Source organism: Hemibagrus wyckioides, linkage group LG16 (assembly GCF_019097595.1).
Source record: "Hemibagrus wyckioides isolate EC202008001 linkage group LG16, SWU_Hwy_1.0, whole genome shotgun sequence".
Lineage (NCBI taxonomy): Eukaryota > Metazoa > Chordata > Actinopteri > Siluriformes > Bagridae > Hemibagrus > Hemibagrus wyckioides.
In genome coordinates, this window is record NC_080725.1 from 13,232,697 (window position 1) to 13,253,673 (window position 20,977).

Here is a 20,977-nt window from a genome sequence, read left to right on the forward strand (position 1 = left end):
TTTGTATAAACATACTCAAGAAATGGGACTAGGATACAATGCGACACTTTTACTGTATAACAAAGATGCTGGGTTGTGTTCAGAGTCGGCCGCTTGTTCATGGATTAAACTACATCCGTTAGGACGGTGTTGAAGAGTCCGTAATAAAAAAAAGAATGTTTTGCTTTTCTTTAGTAACAAAGAAAACCAAAATGTTCATTCATTTTACAAATCAATCTAATCAGTGTGCTGCAGTCGTGTCACACTGAAATGCAGTCGCTGGAAAAGGATGTAATTTTCCCGGAGTTTAAGAAATATTACTGAATAAAAAACATAAAACTGTTCCTCTGAATAAAAATGATTCCTTAATTTTCTACCATTATTAATTCCAACTGCCCAGAGTACATCCCTATATTATATATAAATAAAAAACATAACTTCATTACCCGATCACATAATTGTTCATTATGTAAACCGACGTACTACTTCCTTGCTCTGTCCTGTGACACTGTATGTATTCTCCACACATTCTAACAAGCTGCGTTCCACTTTCAGACTTCCGAAACCTGATAAAAACACTGATCACACCTTTGGCTTACGCTAAGCAAATGTTAAATTCAAATTCTAGACAGGATAAATTATTATAAAAAATGACTTTGAATGGTCAGTGTATGAGATCTATACATGTAAACAGGTCACTCGAGCTCTACTGTACATTTACAGACCTTTACAAAGTCACTACTTTACATTTACAGACCTTTAAAATACACCTGTACCATGTTGCATATGCATTGCAGCAAGTTCACCAATGAGAACACACATCTCTTTTGCAATAAGTTAAGACTTCTACACATTTCAGATTATTTGGAAAAAATAACGCTCTTCTGTCAATTTACACAATAGTCAAGTGTCTATGTTTTTGGAGCCCGTCGAAGGAATAACCATCGTAAGAACGATCGTCGGCATATCGGCTCAAGTTCACTTCAGGAAGCTGGAAAATAAGAACTTCACATTAGCACATGCATTCAATTAAGTCATGTGATATCAAAGTACGTTATTTTGAAGCATTACCTGCATATTGTTATTGTAATTGTCTTGCCGGAAGCCACTGATGGTGTAAACCCCATCACGGTTATCGACTGTAACAAATAGTCTAACATGAATATGTAATAAAATACATTTCGCCATATAATGTACTATACGTATACAGGCTTGTTCAGATCTGTGGGAAAAATTGATTTATTGGGAAATAGAAACCAGTGCATCCAGAACCTGACAGAGTGAACAGCACATCTGAACTCTAGATCTAATTCCAGTGGATTATGGGAATCAATTGGCGTTAAAAAAAAAAAAAAGAAAAAAGTTGGAGATCCTGATTTTAGCCTTTTAGCCTGGTTAAATATTTAAAAAAAAAAGCAAGTCTATGTTATACCATTTTAGATTTATAATAATAATAATAATAATAATAATAATAATAATAATAATAATAATAATTACATGCACACTACGAAGAATTCCTGATCCAGTTTTCGCAGTATCTTCCTCAACCTAGTTCTAAATGTTTGATTTCAAGTAAAAGTTTGTGTAAACCTACTTTCAAATATTTTTACTAAATTATTAGAACATATTGAGAGCCAATTGTATAAAACTGTATTTTTATGCTAGTTATTTGAATCTCTGCTATAATAAGGGACTCTCTGTGGCTCTGTGTGTGTGTGTATATGTGTCTCTCACCACTGGGAGTGTCTTCAATATATCCGAAGTTCTCTCGTACCCGTCCTCTCCTGGCATAAGTAGCTTGCTGTCTGTGAGATAGAGATCGTGCTCTACAGGGGAAATAAAGCTTATATCAGGTCACTGACACACAAGTGAGAAAATAATACCAGTTATATCCTTCAAGTCCTGTCAGTATCCTTTAAGTCCTGTAAGTTGTGTTTGTAAGTTTTAAGTTTCTATAACTTCCTACAGACTGATGCCCAACTTTCAATCGCATGTTTTGCACTCTTCAGGTGATTGGTGTACATACCTCACTTCATCCTGATACCTTGTTCCTGAAAAGCACAAATGTAAAAGTCAGCATTTTTAAAAAATTATGTTTCTATCCTCTGTTTTGTTAAGAAAAATGCGATTCTTCTTGTACATGATGGCTGATAACATTCCAGGATTCTGCTTCAGAGAATGCATCTGCATTCTCAATATAGCAAAACACACTACATTCAAGTGGAAAATGGAAATATTCACTGAAGTGGAAAGAAAAATTTCCCAAAACAGATAAAAAAAAAAAATCCAGCTCTAGTTTAATGGGTTGTATGACCAAAATACCATATTGTATAATACTTGAAAACATTTTTAAAAAACATTACAAAATAAAATCATAAAATAATTGAAAAAATAAAATAAAATAAATAAAAGGTAGTATTAATCTCTGAAATTTATGTTGTGAAATATTTTATTGCAATATCAATATAATCATATCATCCAGCCCTACTTGCTGTCAGTGATGATATTAGATAGAGGTCTCAGGTGTTTCCAGAAAGCTTCAATAAAGTATCTATCCATCCATCCATCTATCTAACAGGCTAAGAAATTCTGCACTGGGTATTTAATCACCTGACAAGACTGTCGTGATATGCTGCATGAATCTATAGTGTGGACCAGAAAAAAATCAGCCCCAGCCTCACGCCACACTCCTCAATTCTTCGCACAGCTGTGCATTTGTAATGGTGTTGTACTCCACAGAATTCCAGGACAGTTGTTAAGAGCAGGTAATCTGACATGAACGCCAAATATGAAATAATATTGATGTTATAATATTCCTGAAAGGCTGTTAGATACATTATAAAGACAGCTATAGAATGCTGATCTAACTATAGCCCTCTAATACCGAAGGCAACAACTTCATTAAACTTTTATTATCCGTTGTACATTACATTATGAACGATAGGCAGAGGACTTACTCTTTTTCCTCCGTCTCTTACAGCAGAAGACGATAAGGATGATGAGGAGGGCTAAAAGTGCAGCCAGGCTGAAGGCCACGGTGATTGCTATTAATACGGTCTGGTCTCTGGCAGGCCGCGGCACGGCCTTCTCTGCAACACGGAAAGAGAAACGTTCAAATTTATTTAACAAAAGCAGTTTAGCTCATTAGTTCTGCATTTCATGAGCATTCATTTTAATTCGCAAAAACTGCCTTTTGAGACGAACAGCATCCTCATTGTAACATGCGCTATTATTATCGGCTTTAATTTACAATATAAGGAGATTAATTTAAATCTCAATTGACTGCCTCCAAATTGTCTAATTGGTGAGGAGTTAATTTAATGAGTTCAATTAAATATATTAAACTTTCAAATGAAAAAGAAAATTCATCATTTAACATGAATAAGACTACACATTTCACTAAAACAATGCCACCCTTTACATAACGAAGATATGCATTACGTGCGGGCGCGAACCCGGACCTCCGTGGTGCGCCTGCATGCCATGGAGACAGACCCATTTGCAGGATTCAGACAAGCGCTGCTTTATTAACAAAAACACAAGACATGGGGAAGACAACCCTACTAACTAGGACATGGTAACAGACACCTGACTAGAACGTAGAACAATGACAGGTACAACAGGATCCCTATTTATAGGGCACAACATTAGGACTAATGGGGAACAGGTGACATGGCAGGAACGAGAACAATAGGAAAGGCGTGACACAAAATACACACAATAAAGCAGGCTTCATAGAATCACTTGCCAGCACCCTCTCCAGGCCTGGCAGGGAACTGTCCACCAGTTCCTGACAATATGGTAGCTGAAGCGCTGCAAAGTTTTCCATGTTTTGCCTTTTATGGAGTTTTGTGGGCGTGGTTAAATATAAATAAGCTGTGCCGTTAGCACATTTGGTAGTTTACAACTGATTGACGTTCATCAACATACACACAAAGAAAATCTCTGTAAATATATTTGTAAATCTTGTCTGATTTTTTTTGCTTCGTTTTGTTAATGAAAACTTTTACACACAACTTGATTGAAAAAAAGAAAGACTAATAAATGAAACTATATTTCTATTGTACTTTATCTAAAATAAATAGCTTTTCCCTCTTACTTGACAATTCTGTTGTTTCCCCTTCCCCTTCTACTCAGGTTAAGAGTCATTTCAATCACATATTAATAACATTACCCGGTCTGCGTATTTTCATCTGCATAATATCAACCGTCTTCGTCCTTCCCTCACACAGAATGCTACTGCTATTCTTATTCACGATCTTCTTACCTCCCATATCGATTATTGTAACTCCCTTCTTTTTTTCTCTCTCTCACAATTCCCTTCTTAAACTTCAACTGGTTCAAAACTCGGCAGTTCGTATCACATCACTAAAACTCCTTCATTTCACCACATCACTCTGGTTTTGCAGCAGCTTCACTGGCTTCCGGTCAAGCTTCGCATTGACTTTAAGATTCTTCTTCTCACTTTTAAAGCTATTCACAATCTTGCCCCTTCTCACTTGTCTGATCTTCTCCATATTCATGTTCCCTCTTGTTCTCTTAGGTCTGCCTCTTCTCTTCATCTTTCTGTTTCTTCTGCTCGTCTCACCACCATGGGGCAGAGGGCTTTCTGTTGCTCTGCTACCCGGCTCTGGAACTCTTTACCTCCAGACATTCGTAACATTGACTCACTGTCTATCTTTAAATCTAGACTCAAGTCTCACCTGTTTAAGCTTGCTTACTCTTCCTAAATCTTACTTGCCCTCTCACAGTCACAGTCTCTTCTTCATTAAGTTTTTGTAATTGTTGCTTGTTTTTTGTCGTATTGTTTCTATGTGCTTTGTTTTGTAACTTATTGTTCGTTGTCCTTGAGTGTTGAGAAAGGCGCCTATAGATAAAATGTTTTATTATTGTACATCAAATAAGCCTGTGTATTGGGATGTCTCTTACGGACGGTGAGGAAGACGGTGCTGATTGCAGGAGAAGGGAGAGTAGATATCGACGCCAGACAGTCCACAGAAACATTTGCCTTGGCGGTGATTGTGAAATTGCTGTTGGAGTTCATGAGAGTCCCGTTTGCCTCTGAGATCACGGTATAAAGCCCGTTATCCACCTTTGTGCCATTTACAGCCCAGGAAATCTGAGGTTCAGGTAACCAGCTTCTTGTGATACACAGGAACGTGACCTGATCTCCTTCAGTGGCTGTACGGTTTGACCCTGTAATTGCCACTGTGCCATTCTCTGAAGACAGAAACATAAATTAGCATTATTGTGGATTTGTTCTTCATTTACATTTAGTCTTTCGCAGGAATGGAATCAGAAATGAAACCAGGCACAAAGCTGATAAAGAAGCTAAGAACATCAACTAATTAGAAAGACACAAATGTCACAAATTCACAGTAATAACTACAACTGTCACTTTGGTGACAGTTCATCAATTAGGACAACTTATAAGGATTCTTCGATGTAACTACTGTATCTCGTTTATATTTCAATCTAAAAAAATATTTGAAAAAGAAAATTTTGTGGTAGAGCAAAGCAGAGTAAATACACACAAACTAATAACTGAGCTAAAACAAAACAGGTGAACACAACCGAGTAACAACCAAATGCCAGAAGGACGATACCTGGACAAACAATGGAATATAGGATTGTAAACAAAAACAAACACACATGATGTTAACCCTAAACAACACTAAACCCCACACATGCTGACAGAGGGAACTTGTCACACCCAAATATTACTTTCCTGCATGTCTCAAAGTTTTTTTTCCTCCTTTTATACTCCAGTGAACAGTTTCTTGAAAAAAATTCATCGTTTTTCTCCAGCATATCTCTCAGAATTATTAAAAAACTTCTGGCCAATCCAAATCAAGAAACAGCACCGTGGTATGAGATGTATAAATAAAGCTCATTATAAAGCTGTCAGTCAAACTATGACAGAATAACTTGATAAAATATTAACTTACAATAAGAACATACCAGTTATGCACCATGGCATGATGTTTAATGTTCAATCTTATGATTGTTGTTTCTATATTTGTCATACTATACGTATCTGAAACTAACCGAAACCTGCTTAGCATGGGCGTTGCTAGGCCATTTTTAGGGGGGCTTTAGAAAATTCTTTAGAAAAGGATTTACAAATTCGTGATTACCTCAGTCCCCTTTAAATATCATATGGAAACGGCGGCAGACTTCAGCTCCTCCCCGCCTTTCAGCATGTTCTTCAATCCGCAGACCGCGGTGTTGCAGAGCGAGGATCAAGTGTGTGTGTGTGTGTATGTGTGTATGAGATCAGGAGACTCGTATTTGGCTTGTTCAGTACTCAAATGTTATACACATCTATGCAATACAGTGGAATGCTGCAATAAATTTACCATCCTACCCTGTTAGTCAAACTTTTATTTTATTTTATTTATTTATTTTTATTTTTTACTATTATACCCTCATTGGGGGCTGAGCCCCCCTTAAATGAAAACCCTAGAATTTTTTCTATGCTTATCAGTGCTCGAAGAAATTAAATGTTCTCACATGCTCTTGTGTACACATATGATATAATGACGACGCCCACTTATTAGGCTCATATGCTCACATGCTCAGTTGATATCAGACTTTCCCCGGTATCGCTATCGCTATTTAAGCATCTGAGATATATCACGACACAGCACACCAAGAACTACATACAAAGTGTGACCACAAACATCTCTTCTCCTGCAGTAACTGATTTCCCATGAGATTCCAAGAAAGTGCTGAGTCATTTAGGAGTAACATGTTTTTAATGCGAATGACTTCAGCGCAGTGAAAGAGAAAAAAAAAATAACACAACACACGCTATACATCAATATCCAATCAGAGCTTTCCTGTACGTGTGCAGCATTGCTTAAGAGCTACATCGGGGCTGATTAATTGTTCCGTTCATTGACACAGCCCACTGAGCCGGGCTGAACATACGCACACCACACACAGTTAGTACAGTGTGCAGCACTGAGCGTTTGATTAGTGGTGAAAGATCCACAAGCATGAAGATTTTTTTAATCAGTCTTCAAAAATCCAGTTTTCTCAAATTATACATCTATCTGTCATTATATGTTCATTTAAATGTTCTAGTTTTATCTGAGTTTTATTGTTAGCTTGACAATTTAGCTTGTTTTAAGCTTGCTAATTGTTAGCGTGGCAATTTCTAGCTTGGTTTTAGCTTGCTAATTGTTAGCTTTCACATAGATTGTTGATTTTCAGCTTGCTAACCAGTTATTAGCTCAGTCAGAACTAGCTTGTTGTGAGATTGGTGATAGATTTCAGCTTGTACTGTAACTAAAGCAGTTCATTTACAGATACGTTATTAATTTGAACTAAAATATTCCATCCAGCTCCAGTGCTCATATTTACCAGGAGAGTCACAAACTTTCTTTAAAAAGAATGCCACAGGAATGTTTGCTACAGAAATGCTACTTTAAAACTTAGGCAAATATACAAACAAGTTATCAGTAAAATATGGCACATTTAAATATTAGCTTGGTAGCTTATTTAACTGTTAAAATGCAAACATTTCAACACGTCATAACATTTTTAACATATTTCATTGTTTGCTTGGGTTTAGCAAGCTTTTTGCTAGCTAGAATTGAAATCCTCTTCATAAAAACACAAACTCCGGGTCATAAACTTTAAGAAGTAATTACAGCACATAGATGCGTGAAATAATTATTTAATCAGGGTCTGAATCTGTTTCCATAGAAAAGCCCAGCTCTGTCCTTTTTAACTATGACCTGCTAAATAAAATCGACTTGCCGCTGCACCACAGAGAAAGAAGTAATGAGTTGGAAAATAGACTTCAATGGCAGCTAAATTAAGAAGCAGCTCACTGAAGATCAATACTTTTTATTTTCTTGTAGCTAACATGCAGTAATAAAGCTGCAGTGAAGTACCTACAGAGTCTGTGTGAGCTTTGTCATTTCAGCACACACATATAATGTATGTGTTTTGAGTCAGCAGTTTTTCACAGTAGCAGGCTTTTATGCTAAATAAATGTAGTTAAATCTGTGTTCACACTAGCATGCTATGTAGCTTAATGCTAGTTTAGCTAGTTTGGATTTTTAGTACCGCAAACTGTTAGCTTGTTATCTTGCTAGTCTTCTCATTACAGCTTTGAATTACACAATAAGATAGTTAGCCATGATAAACATGTTAGCTTTCCTGCTAGTAAACTTAGACTTTACTGTAGACAATTTACTGTAGCAAACTTAGCTTTACTGTAGTCAATTTACTGTATTGTTGCTAGTTTGATCAATAATGCTGTGTTTAAGCAGCTTAGTCAATGTTAAATTATTATAAATGTGTAAAAGTGGTACTTTATGCTAAGTAATAAGGGGATTCACACACATATCACATCAGTATAAACTGTACTCACGCTGGACATTCAGTGTAGCAGAGACAAGCAGGTTGTTCTGCACCTGACATCCCACTGATCCAGCACTGGCTGCTGTGACGGCCTTCATCACAAACTCCCATTTGTATTCCCCCACTGTGGAGTAGTTTGTGGCAGAGTAACTGGCGTTAGTACCAAGTGGGCCTGTTAGCTCTGAAATAATGAGGGCTAAGCGTCCATTCACTGTCCAGCTCATGGCAGTCCAGCCGGGTGTCTTCACACTGCAGTTAAACCTGGCGTCAGTGTTTTGGAGCACTGTCTCATTAAGAGGTTCCAGCACCTGAGCACTTGCACCTGAAAAAAAAAAACAATTTCTCAGATCTTAAGACACTCGATTAACCTTAATTAAACTTTTATAAATTCATTACCAAATTTTATTTTATTTTCATTGTCTGTACCGCTTATCCAACCTATCCTTGGGTCACAGGGAGCCAGTGTCTATCTCAGGCATCAAGGCAGGATACACCCTGGACGGAGTGCCAACTCATCACAGGGCACAGACACACTCATTCACACTACAGGCAACTTAGTGACTCCAATCAGCTTAGAAGCATGTCTTTGGACTGTGGGAGGAAACCCACCAAGCACAGGAAGAACATGCAAACTCCATACACACAATGAGCGGGAGCAAGACTCAAACCCAGGACACTGGAGGTGTGAGGCAAACGTGCTAACCACTAAGCCACCATGCCACCCACCACATTTTATATCTTCATTAATTCAATGTAACACCAAATAATCTAGCTAGTGCTAGTTGCTAGTGACTAAACTGAGATAAAGTAATGAACTCCTGCTTATTACTTGTCAATCAAAGATAATACATCATACAACAACAACACAACAATATAAAACAAGATATATTAAGAATGTAACACAACACTACTGTGTGTATCTGTTTAGTGCTCCAAATATTCATATCTGTATCTGTATTGGGCTTGTGGGTGTGGCCTGGATATAAAATTAATCATTCTAGATATATAAATATAAATGAATGAGTAAGAAATATAAAAACATGTCTTTATATCTGTAGTTGTATTTGTTAGAAACAAATTATGTATTCATTATAGATCCTGGCAGACACAGAACTCCGATTAGCCAATCAGATTTCAGCTTTTCAGCTTTTCTTATTCTATATTTTATTAGAAAATGAAATTTACTCTATTAAATATTTCAAGACGACTAAACAAAAGTTCGCTTGCTGCCTTTTGCTGAAGATAACTCGCAATTAGTCAAGATTATCGATTATTTCAAATTTTGAAACCTTATAAACTTAAGTTCAATATCCAAGACTTGTCATGACAATTAGAAATAAAGAGAAGAAATAAGTTAAATCAAAATAATTTATAGTGTACTTAAATGTTTTGTATCACTTGCATACACTTTGTTTAGTCTGAATCTTTACTCAGGTACTTTGTGGGCAGAGCATCCAAGACAGACGAAACAAGGTGTAATAAGCAGAGACAAAATATTAGCAAGCAAATAGGTGTTTCAGTGACTTTGGTGTGTAAAAACTGTTCAGCATTAGACGTGATGTAATGAAGTCAGCTCTAACAAGGCTGATCTTTGGCTAATCATAAAGCTCACCCTTCAACTGCATACTATTTGTCTTCGATGACATGCAAGTATGCGCTTGTAGGTGAGTCAGACAAAGAGACATGCTGGGTGTAGTCGCTGTCGGTTTTCACTCGTTGGGAGATCCTTTGATTTAAAAAAACAGGCATGCTTGCTATGCACTGAGTATCGAGGTTTAATGGCTTGAGTGAAACCTAGAAATGTTCATGGGAAATTTATGATCTCACAAAAGTTAGTTGTTATATATGACTTTTCTGAGACGCCAAAAGCCTTGTCATTGTAGTTTCCCCCCCTTTATTGGCTATCATGCTTGTAAATCCATTTACAATAAATATTTCTGGAGAATTATATTTGCTTTCCACTTACAGAGCTGTTGTCTGGAGGTTATTGAAGAAGTTCAATGTGTCAAGCTTTGTTGAACATGAACGTTTCAGCATCACTACAGCCATATTTTCTGTGGAAACCTTGTTATTTAACCAACAGAACGATGTCTTTATATATGCTGGAAGTTTCAATCGCATCCAAAGAGCATGGATGTGAAGCATGACCAATTTTGCCTCGTGAATAAATTTTTGTTCGTTTATTTGCTGGACATTCGGATTCAAAGCCACCAGGAAGATTTGAGCAGCTGAGAGGAATCTGAGACTGTTCGACAGTCATGAGATATGAATCTTCTGCTCGGTAACTGAGAAATGTAACGTCCCTCTGGATCAGAGATGTCGCCAGACAGCAATCAAGCGGGTTTACTGCGCACTGCAGAAATGCCAGGCGTTTTTGACCTGGTGAGAGCTTTTAGGGCTCTGAACAGAGCTTAGCACACACCTCCACCTCAATATGCTTCTGAAGAGTGAGTGTAGTAATCAGTAGTGCCTCATTAAGCTTCTAATTAGAATAACGTGGAGAAATCACCAAATGCAGTCTATTTTTTTAAGACATTAAAGTCTGTAATGCTCAACTGGGTTCATGCTATGTTTCCTGAAAAGTTGTAGCTTTTATTTAAACAGAAGAACAGCACTAAGTTTACGGGTGTGTCATTGTTCCTTTTGTGTCATTTGCACTTGGACAATGTGTGTTTAGTCTATTTAAAATACTTTCTCCTCATAAGGCATTGCAGAAAATACCTGAGTTGTTCCTGTCAGATTTGAGCTATACTCAAGTATTACTGAACTGATGAATACTTCCATGTATTTTACTCATTTTGAACTTTTAATTGTTTATCAAGCTCCTTGGGTTTGTTTTTTGCATTTTCTCAGCTCTGATTGAGCAAATTTTCCACCAAATCTTAAGAAGAACTTTAGCATTACAGCTGGTCAATTTGCTAGCTAGTTTTGTTTTGTTAACTCGGCATTCATTTCTACAGGGTTGGAATATTAATGAATTAAAAAATCAAGCCTTTGTGGCTTGATCTTGATCAGTTAAAATATTTAGTTTAACTCTAGAATATTCTTGAATCTCTGAGTGTGTTTACATGTGTAGATGTTTACCTTTAAACTTCTACTTTGCTGTATGCATCTATAGTCTGGGCTTGAAAGAAATCGAAAAGACTCTCAAATATTTGAGGAGTGTGTTCAGAATTTGTGATCATGAGGGATATGTCTGCATGAAATCTAGGTAAAAGTGTGAAACATGCTAAATATTTTTGTTTAACCGGTCCAGACCCTGCTGCCACTGCATACAAATCTGTAGTAATTTTGCAGAACATCATTCCTTAACTGTTTGTACGGTAAAACAGCTTTTTTTAAAGAAATCTCAGAATACCATCTAAGATATAATGTTGAGATTTCTGTGAGCTATGGAATGTTTATGCACAGGTTACACACTTAAGTAATAAAGTAAGGAAAAGTGAGGTAAAAGAAGAAGAACAAAATTCAATTAAGAAAAACTCACCCACTGTGAAGAAAAGCAGGACAGCTGCAAGCGTGAATGTGTCCATGCTTCTTCAGAGGATCTCATGCCAATTTTCAAATCCTGAGAGTTTATAGGAACAAAATCAAGGCTGGAAAATACCTGAATAATTGTACTTCATTACGTATTATTTTGAAATATTTACACTTTACTTGAATGTTCACATAATTCTGTATATAAAAAAAATCAAGCGCCAGTATTTTTTAATTACATTTCAGTTTAATCTAATCAAAGACATTAATATAGAAAACAACTATCAAGAATTACAACAGTTCGTCATCCTCCATGACCTGTACATAGTAATGAGCGCTGGATTAGCTGCCAGTGAGCTGCTGTGTGGAAGCCCCATGGAGCTAAAATATGTCAATATACTGTTTTACCTTCCTGGAAGGCATGGATTTTATCACATTTGAAAAGGCTTGTTAAGGCAAGTTTCGCTAATTCATTAAAAGGATCTAGGCATATTTAAGGTGTGAAGTGGACAAAACTGAAGCCTGTTTTCTTTGCTAATGCTGGTGTAGACTAGCACTGTTTCCACAAAGCAGCACTGGCTAAGCAGCAAGGCAAATTCTAGCTAATAATACATTTCAGTTCAAATAGTAGATCGCTATCAAATTTCCCCTCTGGGATTAATAAAGCGTTCTTTACTTTCTTCTGCGCTACTATTTTATTTAGCATGAAATTCATTAGCACACTACGTAGCATTAGTCATGCTTATGACCATCAGTGTTACAAAGACTGAATCAATTGCTTTAATACAGTTTTAGGTAAGTAATAAAATTTACTTTTCACATTTCATCAGCTACAAATATTAACTTTATACCTTTATATATTTCTCCTTGAGTACAAGTTGGCTGGATACTTCTGCATTTAACTGATTAAATTCTTTCACCTGAGGAGATATCACGATTCATAACAGCTTTAAAAATGGCCTTAAAATGAACCCTTTTAAATCCAATTGGGTCCAGATTTACTCATACATTGCTCTTAAAAGACATTCAGTGTTAATCAATGGATTATTTATATTAGTTACTGAATAATAATAAAAACGACAGGAGATTAACGTGATCAGTTGGTTAGTGGATGAGGTCTTTTATTTAATAACATCATAGTGTAAGCCTTTAGTTAAACTTAAGCTTCATTAATTTTTTATTCAAAATATCTTCCATATAGCTTTTTATTACTTTATCCCCCGTATCAGCTATTGTCCTACATGAACCTTAAAATCTCTTTAAACTGATCCACTTACCCAAAAATCAATCCTGGGGATTATTTAAGAACAGAGAAGAAACATGAAGAATCACGTTTTTCCTTCTGATTCATATCCGAGCACACGTGAAACAAACGTCATATCACGATTCTATCACAAAGTCCAGCAATCTTCTTATCAGATGTATGAGAGAAGTGAAAGAGGAGAGAGAGAGAGAGAGAGAGAGAGAGAGAGAGAGGTGTGGTACTTGTTCAACCTCTCTGCTTTGCATGCAGGTCGGGTCATACCAGAACTGGAGGGAGGAGCGTCATAAGTACAACGATCACACAAACATCAACGTGCCCGAGTAGCTTGTCAGGCAGAAAGACAACTTTGAACTCATGAAGTATTGTGCTTGCTAGTATATTACACCATTCTCTGGCATGTAAATACTGTAAACACTGTAAAGACTCCCTGGTGGTTAAACCCAACCTTATATATCACAGTCATGTGGACAAAACATGAGCAGATCATCAGCAGGTGTGTTCTGGAGACAATTTGCCTTCGGTGTGAGTCAACATAATGCTTTTGTGTGCTTGATGAATGCATTGTGCCATAATTCTTCACACACCACCCTCTTACTCACAATGCAGAGAACCATTAGATCATTTGAATGTCATGTAAAGACCTAAAATGTGTCATGACTTAAGGAAGAAAGCAATGCTCTGGGTCAAATTGTATTCTCAAGACCCTACAAAGAACCCTAAAGAATAGAATCAGAAAGACAACACAAACTCATCATTTAGGGCAGGTTAAGTGCATATCACACTCTTAGCCTTCTCAGCTTGTCATCAACAGGAGATGTCATGCTGTGCAGAGTTTGGAAGCAGACCAGAAAGTTGTAAGTGTTACTACAGCGGTTCGGGCTCCATCTGCAGGAAGCAAGCAGGTGGGCGGATATGAGGAGGATAAAGTGTGAGGTCCTCCCCACTGTGGACAGCAGTGAGACTGCGACTCACACCTCTGATTAGAGTCAGCGGGGGCCTGAAACGCAAGGTCAAAAAACACCATCGTACAGGAGGACGTGGGGTTCTCATTTCACAAATCTCTCTGTGTTGCTTTTCCTGGATGAAAAAGAAACTCTGATAAGAAAATTAATACATACATCATTGCTTACGCCATTGATTGCTGATACAAATTATTTCATTTCATTGTCTGTACTGCTTATCTGATCTATACTCAGGTCATGGGGAACCTGTGCCTATCTCACGCATCATCAGGCATCAAGGCAGGATACACCCTGGACGGAGAGTCAACCCATTGCAGGGCACTCACACACTACGGGCAATTTATAGACTCCAATCAGCCTAGAAGCATGTCTTTGGACTGTGGGAGGAAACCCACCAAGCACAGAGAGAACATGCAAACTCCACACACACAGTGAGCGGGAGCGAGATTCGAACCCAGGAGGTGTGAAGTGAACGTGCCAACCACTAAGCCACCATGCCGCCAGATACAAAGTATATTGTATTACATTATATTGATATTCTCTGTCCATTGCCACGGTTCTATTACATTTCCTCATGTCCCGTGAGGTTTTCCGTCTTTCTCCGGCTTTTAGACAAACTGCCACTTAATCTTCACGTTATGCATTCCAAGTCACAATGAAATACATATTATATTTTTTGTGCATTGTTTCTATGATAGCAAATCTGTAAGGTTTCACCTCTCACAAATGAAATTTACACACATTTTAATCACAGCAAAATATCCACTCAGTTAAGACATGTTTGATGACGTTTGCTTCATTAGTTGTAGAAATGGAAGTCTATTTGCAGTTTAAAGCAAATAACAGATCAAGATAGATAGATAGATAGATAGATAGATAGATAGATAGATAGATAGATAGATAGATAGATAGATAGATAGATAGATAGATAGAACTTTATTGTCATTGCAAAGTACAGGTACATAGCAACGAAATTATGTTTAGCATCTACCAGAAATGCAAATAGTAGAAATTGTGCAAATGAACAAGTGCAGATAAATATGTAAATATGGACAGTGATAAATAAATAAGGCTATGTCAGAGTGTGTATAGAAAAGTATGTGCAGGTAGTATTTACAGCAGATAAAGTGACAGGTGTAATTATAATTGTGCTAAAAAAATGTGTGCATTATGTACAATGTATGTACAACAATAACAAATAATATATAACAGTGAATTTACAGATAGTATATGGTATGTATAAATAAAGTATATATAAATGTATATAAATAGATAGACAGATAGATAAGAAAAACTAGGTGTATCTATGAAATGGACAATATGTACAATTAATTATATTACACAGTGAGAAAATATTATATTATACCAGAAAGAGAATGTATATAACAGAATGTATAACAGTGAAAAATATTATATTAACAGAATGTACAGGGTGGAGCAGAACTATAAAGTGGTGAGTGTAGTAAGACATGAGTGTCCTAGCGGTGTAGTGTAGAGTTCAGCAGATTTATGGTTGAGGGAAAAAAACTGGCCCTAAACCTGCTGGTTCTGGTGAGGATGGACCTGTATCTCCTCCTGGATGGAAGGAGGTTGAACAGTTTGTGATTTGGGTGGGAGGAGTCCTTGATGATTTTGTGTGCTCTGCGCAGACATCTACTGTGGTGAAGAGACTCAATGGCAAGTAGTTGGGTGCCGATGATGCGTTGGGCGGTTTTCACCACCCTTTGCAACGATTTCTTGAACCGTCCAAGATGGCTGCTCTGTTCGGTTTTATTCACGTGTATCGCTTCTAGTCCTGCCTGTGTGACAGGACTGAAGAACTGGATGTGGTTTTTCGGCAGATATTGTAATATTTAGCAAAATTCAGATGCCAAACATGTCATGGCTAAATAATTGCATTGGGGAAAAAATGGAACATTTTGTTTTGTTTGTTCGATTTTTCGGTAAACTGTTCCTTTATGACTTTGCAGCAGTTATGTAAGAGGCAGAAGGTTTATGTTATGCATGAGACCCAAACATATGACATGTTGGGCTTTCATACAAATATGAACACTTAGTATTTGTTGCCCTCTAGTGGTTTTAGTAGCTACACATGCAAACAAAAGAGCTCTGTAAGCAAAGTGCTTTATATATTTATATAGAAAAACATCTAGCATATATCATTAACCCTTTATAATGAAGTAGTAAAATATTCTATTATCATATTGCACTGAGTTTGTTCAGTATAGATAAACCATAAAGCATAGATAACTGTGCCATATATCCTAAGAGCTGGCTGCTGTGACCTTTGACCTGAGGGAGTGGGAGTGGACAGAGCTAAAATGGCTGTCTCAGACACAACAGCAGCATTGTCTTGCTATGGAAGTCCTATAGACTTATAGGCAACTGTATTGTTAGGGAGGGGAAGCCCCCTTAATAACAAGCTTACATCTGGCCTTTACACGGTGCTCATTTACTTTTTAAACCAGTTCTGTCCCAAAACCTCTATGTAATTATTTTGTGTTTAGAATTCTATTGTTGTATTTATCAGGGTGAAATCTTAGGCTTAATTGCACCTATTGTGTGTATGTGTGTAGAATATGTGTACTGAAACAATACACTTAACTACAGAATTATGTCAGTCGTCAACTAATTATCCATAGATCTTTTTTAATCTGTACTTCTAGTGACTTGTTAGCCATTTTAAATCAGTCATCATGCTGTAAAAGTACTGAATGAATTTCATTATAACTGACCATACAAAAAAAAGAACTTTTAGCAAATAAAATATCCTGAATTTTATGTTTATGTCAAGAAAGTTTTTTTTTTTTTTAAATAAATGCTAAAATTAATTAAAATTAAAATTAAAAGTATTAAGTGAAATTGTAAGCCAATGGAATAATTTCAACTCTGAAAATTTTGAACATTTTCAAATTTCTTTATATAGACTTAAGAACCTTAAAAATGTCTCTGAATGTATAGAACTGCAGTACTATCATGCAGGGAATCACATTTTTAGCTATATGAGCTTTAATTGTTTTTTAAATAATACAATTTTACATGAAATTCTTTGTAAAATGCATCAGTAAGGTAAGTTACGTGTTACATATTAGAACAGATTTCATTCAAAAATAAACACAATGAAGACAAAAGTAAAGCAAGTTTGGCAACGTTTCCAGAAGAACTGTGTCAGATTTTCCACAATCCCTAGAAAAACCTACCTGGCAAAATGTTCTCATAAAACTGTATGCATTGTGCTTGAGACACTTATGTATAAAATATTTAATTTCATTCATTAAGGTATCCTTACTCACAGTGTTTTTCCCCATGTAGATAAATTCCTGCAATATATTTCATCCTAGATGGATTCCCACAATTTCCACTGCAATTTTACAATCCAGTTAAAATAAATTATTTTACAAGTTCCACATACAATATCTTCAGACATACAGCAAAACTGAGGAATGAACCATTGTGAAGACAGACACACATAAAAACAATTACATTTCTGAAAGGAAAGGAAAAAATATTTACATCAGCGTAGTATTTTAGTCTATGACTTTATTATACATGCTGTATAATGTGTTTAAACTTACTGTAAGCTATTATCATAGTTCTTATAGGTGCTGCAGCTCAAATCTCATTTATTCTTCTTAGTCCATGGTAATTTGATAATTTTTTTAAATTACATGATCATTTTTAAATCAGTTCATGGATATGTAATGTGGAACGTTCATGAAACAAGTTCCTCTTATTGCTTATGTTATAACAGCAAGCCATAACAGTTTTTCCTTTTTTTTTTATCTCTTTCTGAATGACAAAGATGTTTTTCAGAAAAAATTACAGTATTTTTTTTCATATGTGAGGTCTGTTTCAAATGCTTCACAGTGGTTGGAAGAAGAACAGTACTTTTCCCAGAATGTTCAGGTCCCTCAGCCGATGTGGGAAGTCGTCCCATATGTTCTGTTCAGCAAGTGTTATTTACTACACTGTGGTGTGCCGGGGTGCAATAAAACAGACCACTAACAGGCTGAATCAACATATAGAAGAGGTGAGATGTGCAAATGGTGTTGGGAGGAGACTGGCGGTCAAATGGAAGTCCACCCCCTCCATGGTATACTTGTGAGATTAAAAGCCTTTAGCATGAGGCTGATCCAATCAGGGTTCATAAGAAATACTTCAGGAAGTTAGTACTCCACACAGATATATGAACTATGTCATTTCTGACCTCTGATACTACATACGGAAAAAACATGAATACCTTGTTCCTTATTAATACTTATGTAAAAGTCAGTCAAAATGAAATATAAACCAAGTTTATAAATACCAGAGACATGACAACTTTTTGCCCAATATGCCCTATATAATATAATATAATATAATATAATATAATATAATATAATATAATATAATATAATATAATATAATATAATATAATATAATCAATAATAATAATATATTTTTTAATAATACAAAAAAATACCAAAACAATTTCTTGTGGTAATGATAAAAAATGATCACAAATATAAATAAATAAATAATGAAAAATAAATAATAAATAGATAATGTTATTGTTATATCAAATACACAGATAATGATCTCTCTTCATTTACATAAAAATCCCCCCTTTTTTTGACATCTGATTCTCTAATCTAATTTAGTTTCTCAGACAATGGTAAAAACACAATACAGCCAAAATTACAGCATTATTTTGTAGACTTTACTTCCTGTGGATGGCACGTGCATGTTGCAGTGTGCATGCATTCATTCAAGTCTCATGTGTCTGTGAGTGTTGCATTTTGTAATTGAGGCTCATTTCCTCCTCAGTGGCGTGGACATGGAGGGGACAGCGATGGGCAGCTGTTGTACCAGAGGGGCCCTAGAGCTCACTGTGTTATCTGAAACCCACCTGCCACTCCCACTCCCCCCAATCCCCCAATCCTGTGTGTGTGTGTCTGTGTCTGTGTGTGTGTGTGTGTGTGTATGTGTGTGCATACACACCGCTGAGGGAAGCAGCAACAGGAGCCAGTGTTTTCCCGCCTGAAAGTTGGGCCTAAAGAAAGCCATATGAGGGCCGTGGGGGAGGGGAGGAGTACAATGCCTCAGTAGACAAACTGTTCCTAAAATTCCCTTCTACACATTGGATTGTATTTATCCACTCATCAGCTTGTGCAACTTCAAGTTTAAGTTGAGACTCAAGGCGTACATGAAGCACAGATTCACGAAAAGCTACGAGTTAAAGAATGTGTCTTAAGCTTTTTTCTTTTTTTAGATCAAACCAACAAGCTTGTGTAGTTAATGTCAACCTACTTAAATCCAGTGTCAGACTGTGACACTGTAAACTAACCTTTTAAGATTATTACTATATCACTGGATGACATTATTGGGTAAACTCTTACTGAATTCTGAACTCTTAGCTGAATTCTATAACACAATATGCGATGAAACATGAATCAGGTTATAAGATGAACAACCTCTATGTACATATATACATACTGTTAAAGAAAAGGACTACATTCTACTTACATCATTAATCAGGTCGATTCAGGTTTGGCAAGAAAATGAACTCGGATAAACAGAACCAAGGCCTTGATATAATAGTATCTGTGAAATGTTTACAGAAAACATGATTTAAAACAGGGCTTTGGAGACGATTTTCATAGTTGTATAAAATAGTTAAAAACGATCGGTCGATTTGCATTTAAGGAAGCTTTCCAACTCACTGAACAACAAGCCAGGTGTTATATACAGGTAATGGCATATCACTTAACGTGAATGTTATATATGAATTAATTAAGTGTTTACATTTTGACATTGCCTCTGACAAATTTGTAGCTGTCCTGTAACTGTTGCGTCAATCTAGTCAACACAGCTAGCAGGGAGCATCACATTACGTCTTCCAAGACAGTTGATCTCAACTCACAGCCGAATAATTCTTTTACGACATTTTTTTTTTTTTTTTTTGGTGACAACAAAATCAGGCCAAAAATCATAAAGAGTAAACCAGGCGTAACATAAATACAGTTTTTAAACAAGTGTTCAATACTAATGTGTGTTGTCTTATTTATTATTGTTATTATTATATTATAAATGGTCATTATACATATATTATGTATTTTTGTTGTTTCATATGTGGTTTCAGATTAACAAGTGTTTTTTTTTTAATTCAACAATTATGGTCAAAAACCTTAGCTCCCGCTCTAGAAAAACTTTTGGCAATCAGTCAGAAGTTGTATTAAATTTTATCCAGCACAAATTGTGACATGTATTATTTTAAACCCATGAAAGGCCTATTGTAAACACGTACTAAACAGCTAGTTTTTTTCTGTGAATTATTTTATATAATAGGGCCTGGCATTATTTTATTTTTTTCTCTCTTTTTTGGGACTAATTGGGACTCCATTTTGGATCTTGTGCTGCAATTCCTTCTCTATTCAAAAGTAAGTCTTCTGAAATCAGCATACTTCATCTTTTTTTGTTGTTGTTTATTGAAGAGCTGAGAGAGAGAGAGAGCAGCGCCAAAGGCATTTCGAGGCATTTCCTCATATGTAACATGGGCAATTACATAACACGAGGTTAAGAAAGGCACTGTAAATTGTTTCACACAAAACAGTCGCCATTTTGGTCCCAGCAGCTCAACACAACTCGCCTGCACATATGTCACCTTTGTGGTCATTTTTAACCCCGACTTCATACACGTTAGTCGGTTAATACATAATAGAATTACCTTTTAGGATAAGGTTTACATTTATACAGATGGAGAAAAAAAAAACACAAATGTAAATTCGACACAGCAGTTTCTTTTTTCAAACACACGAATCCTTGCTGAAACAAATACCACTCCATTGATTGGCACACACGAGCACCCACACAGGTACGTTGCTATGATTTGAAATCGCATTGTCGCCCCAGGGAGCCAATCAGCTCGTGCGTGAGGCGG

General features: G+C 36.3%; 1 protein-coding gene across 3 annotated transcripts; it reads right to left on the reverse strand.

Moving 5' to 3' along the window:
• Positions 1-857: 857 nt before the first annotated feature.
• On the reverse strand, positions 858-13,285 carry igsf5a (immunoglobulin superfamily, member 5a). 3 transcript variants are annotated; one of them, XM_058411399.1, is made up of 10 exons: positions 13,110-13,282; positions 12,684-12,752; positions 11,843-11,923; positions 8,366-8,677; positions 4,909-5,199; positions 2,937-3,068; positions 2,006-2,030; positions 1,714-1,805; positions 1,051-1,118; positions 858-970 (listed from the first exon to the last, which is right to left on the reverse strand). In XM_058411399.1, the coding sequence occupies exons 3-10, from the start codon at positions 11,886-11,888 to the stop codon at positions 872-874; spliced, it is 1,065 nt and encodes a 354-aa protein (XP_058267382.1). In that variant the 5' UTR covers positions 11,889-11,923; positions 12,684-12,752; positions 13,110-13,282; the 3' UTR covers positions 858-871. The 3 variants fall into 3 exon arrangements, with proteins under 3 accessions (XP_058267382.1, XP_058267381.1, XP_058267383.1); XM_058411398.1 differs by lacking the exon at positions 12,684-12,752 and having other exon boundaries at positions 13,110-13,281; XM_058411400.1 differs by lacking the exons at positions 4,909-5,199; positions 12,684-12,752 and having other exon boundaries at positions 13,110-13,285.
• Between the last annotated feature and the right edge of the window lie 7,692 nt (positions 13,286-20,977).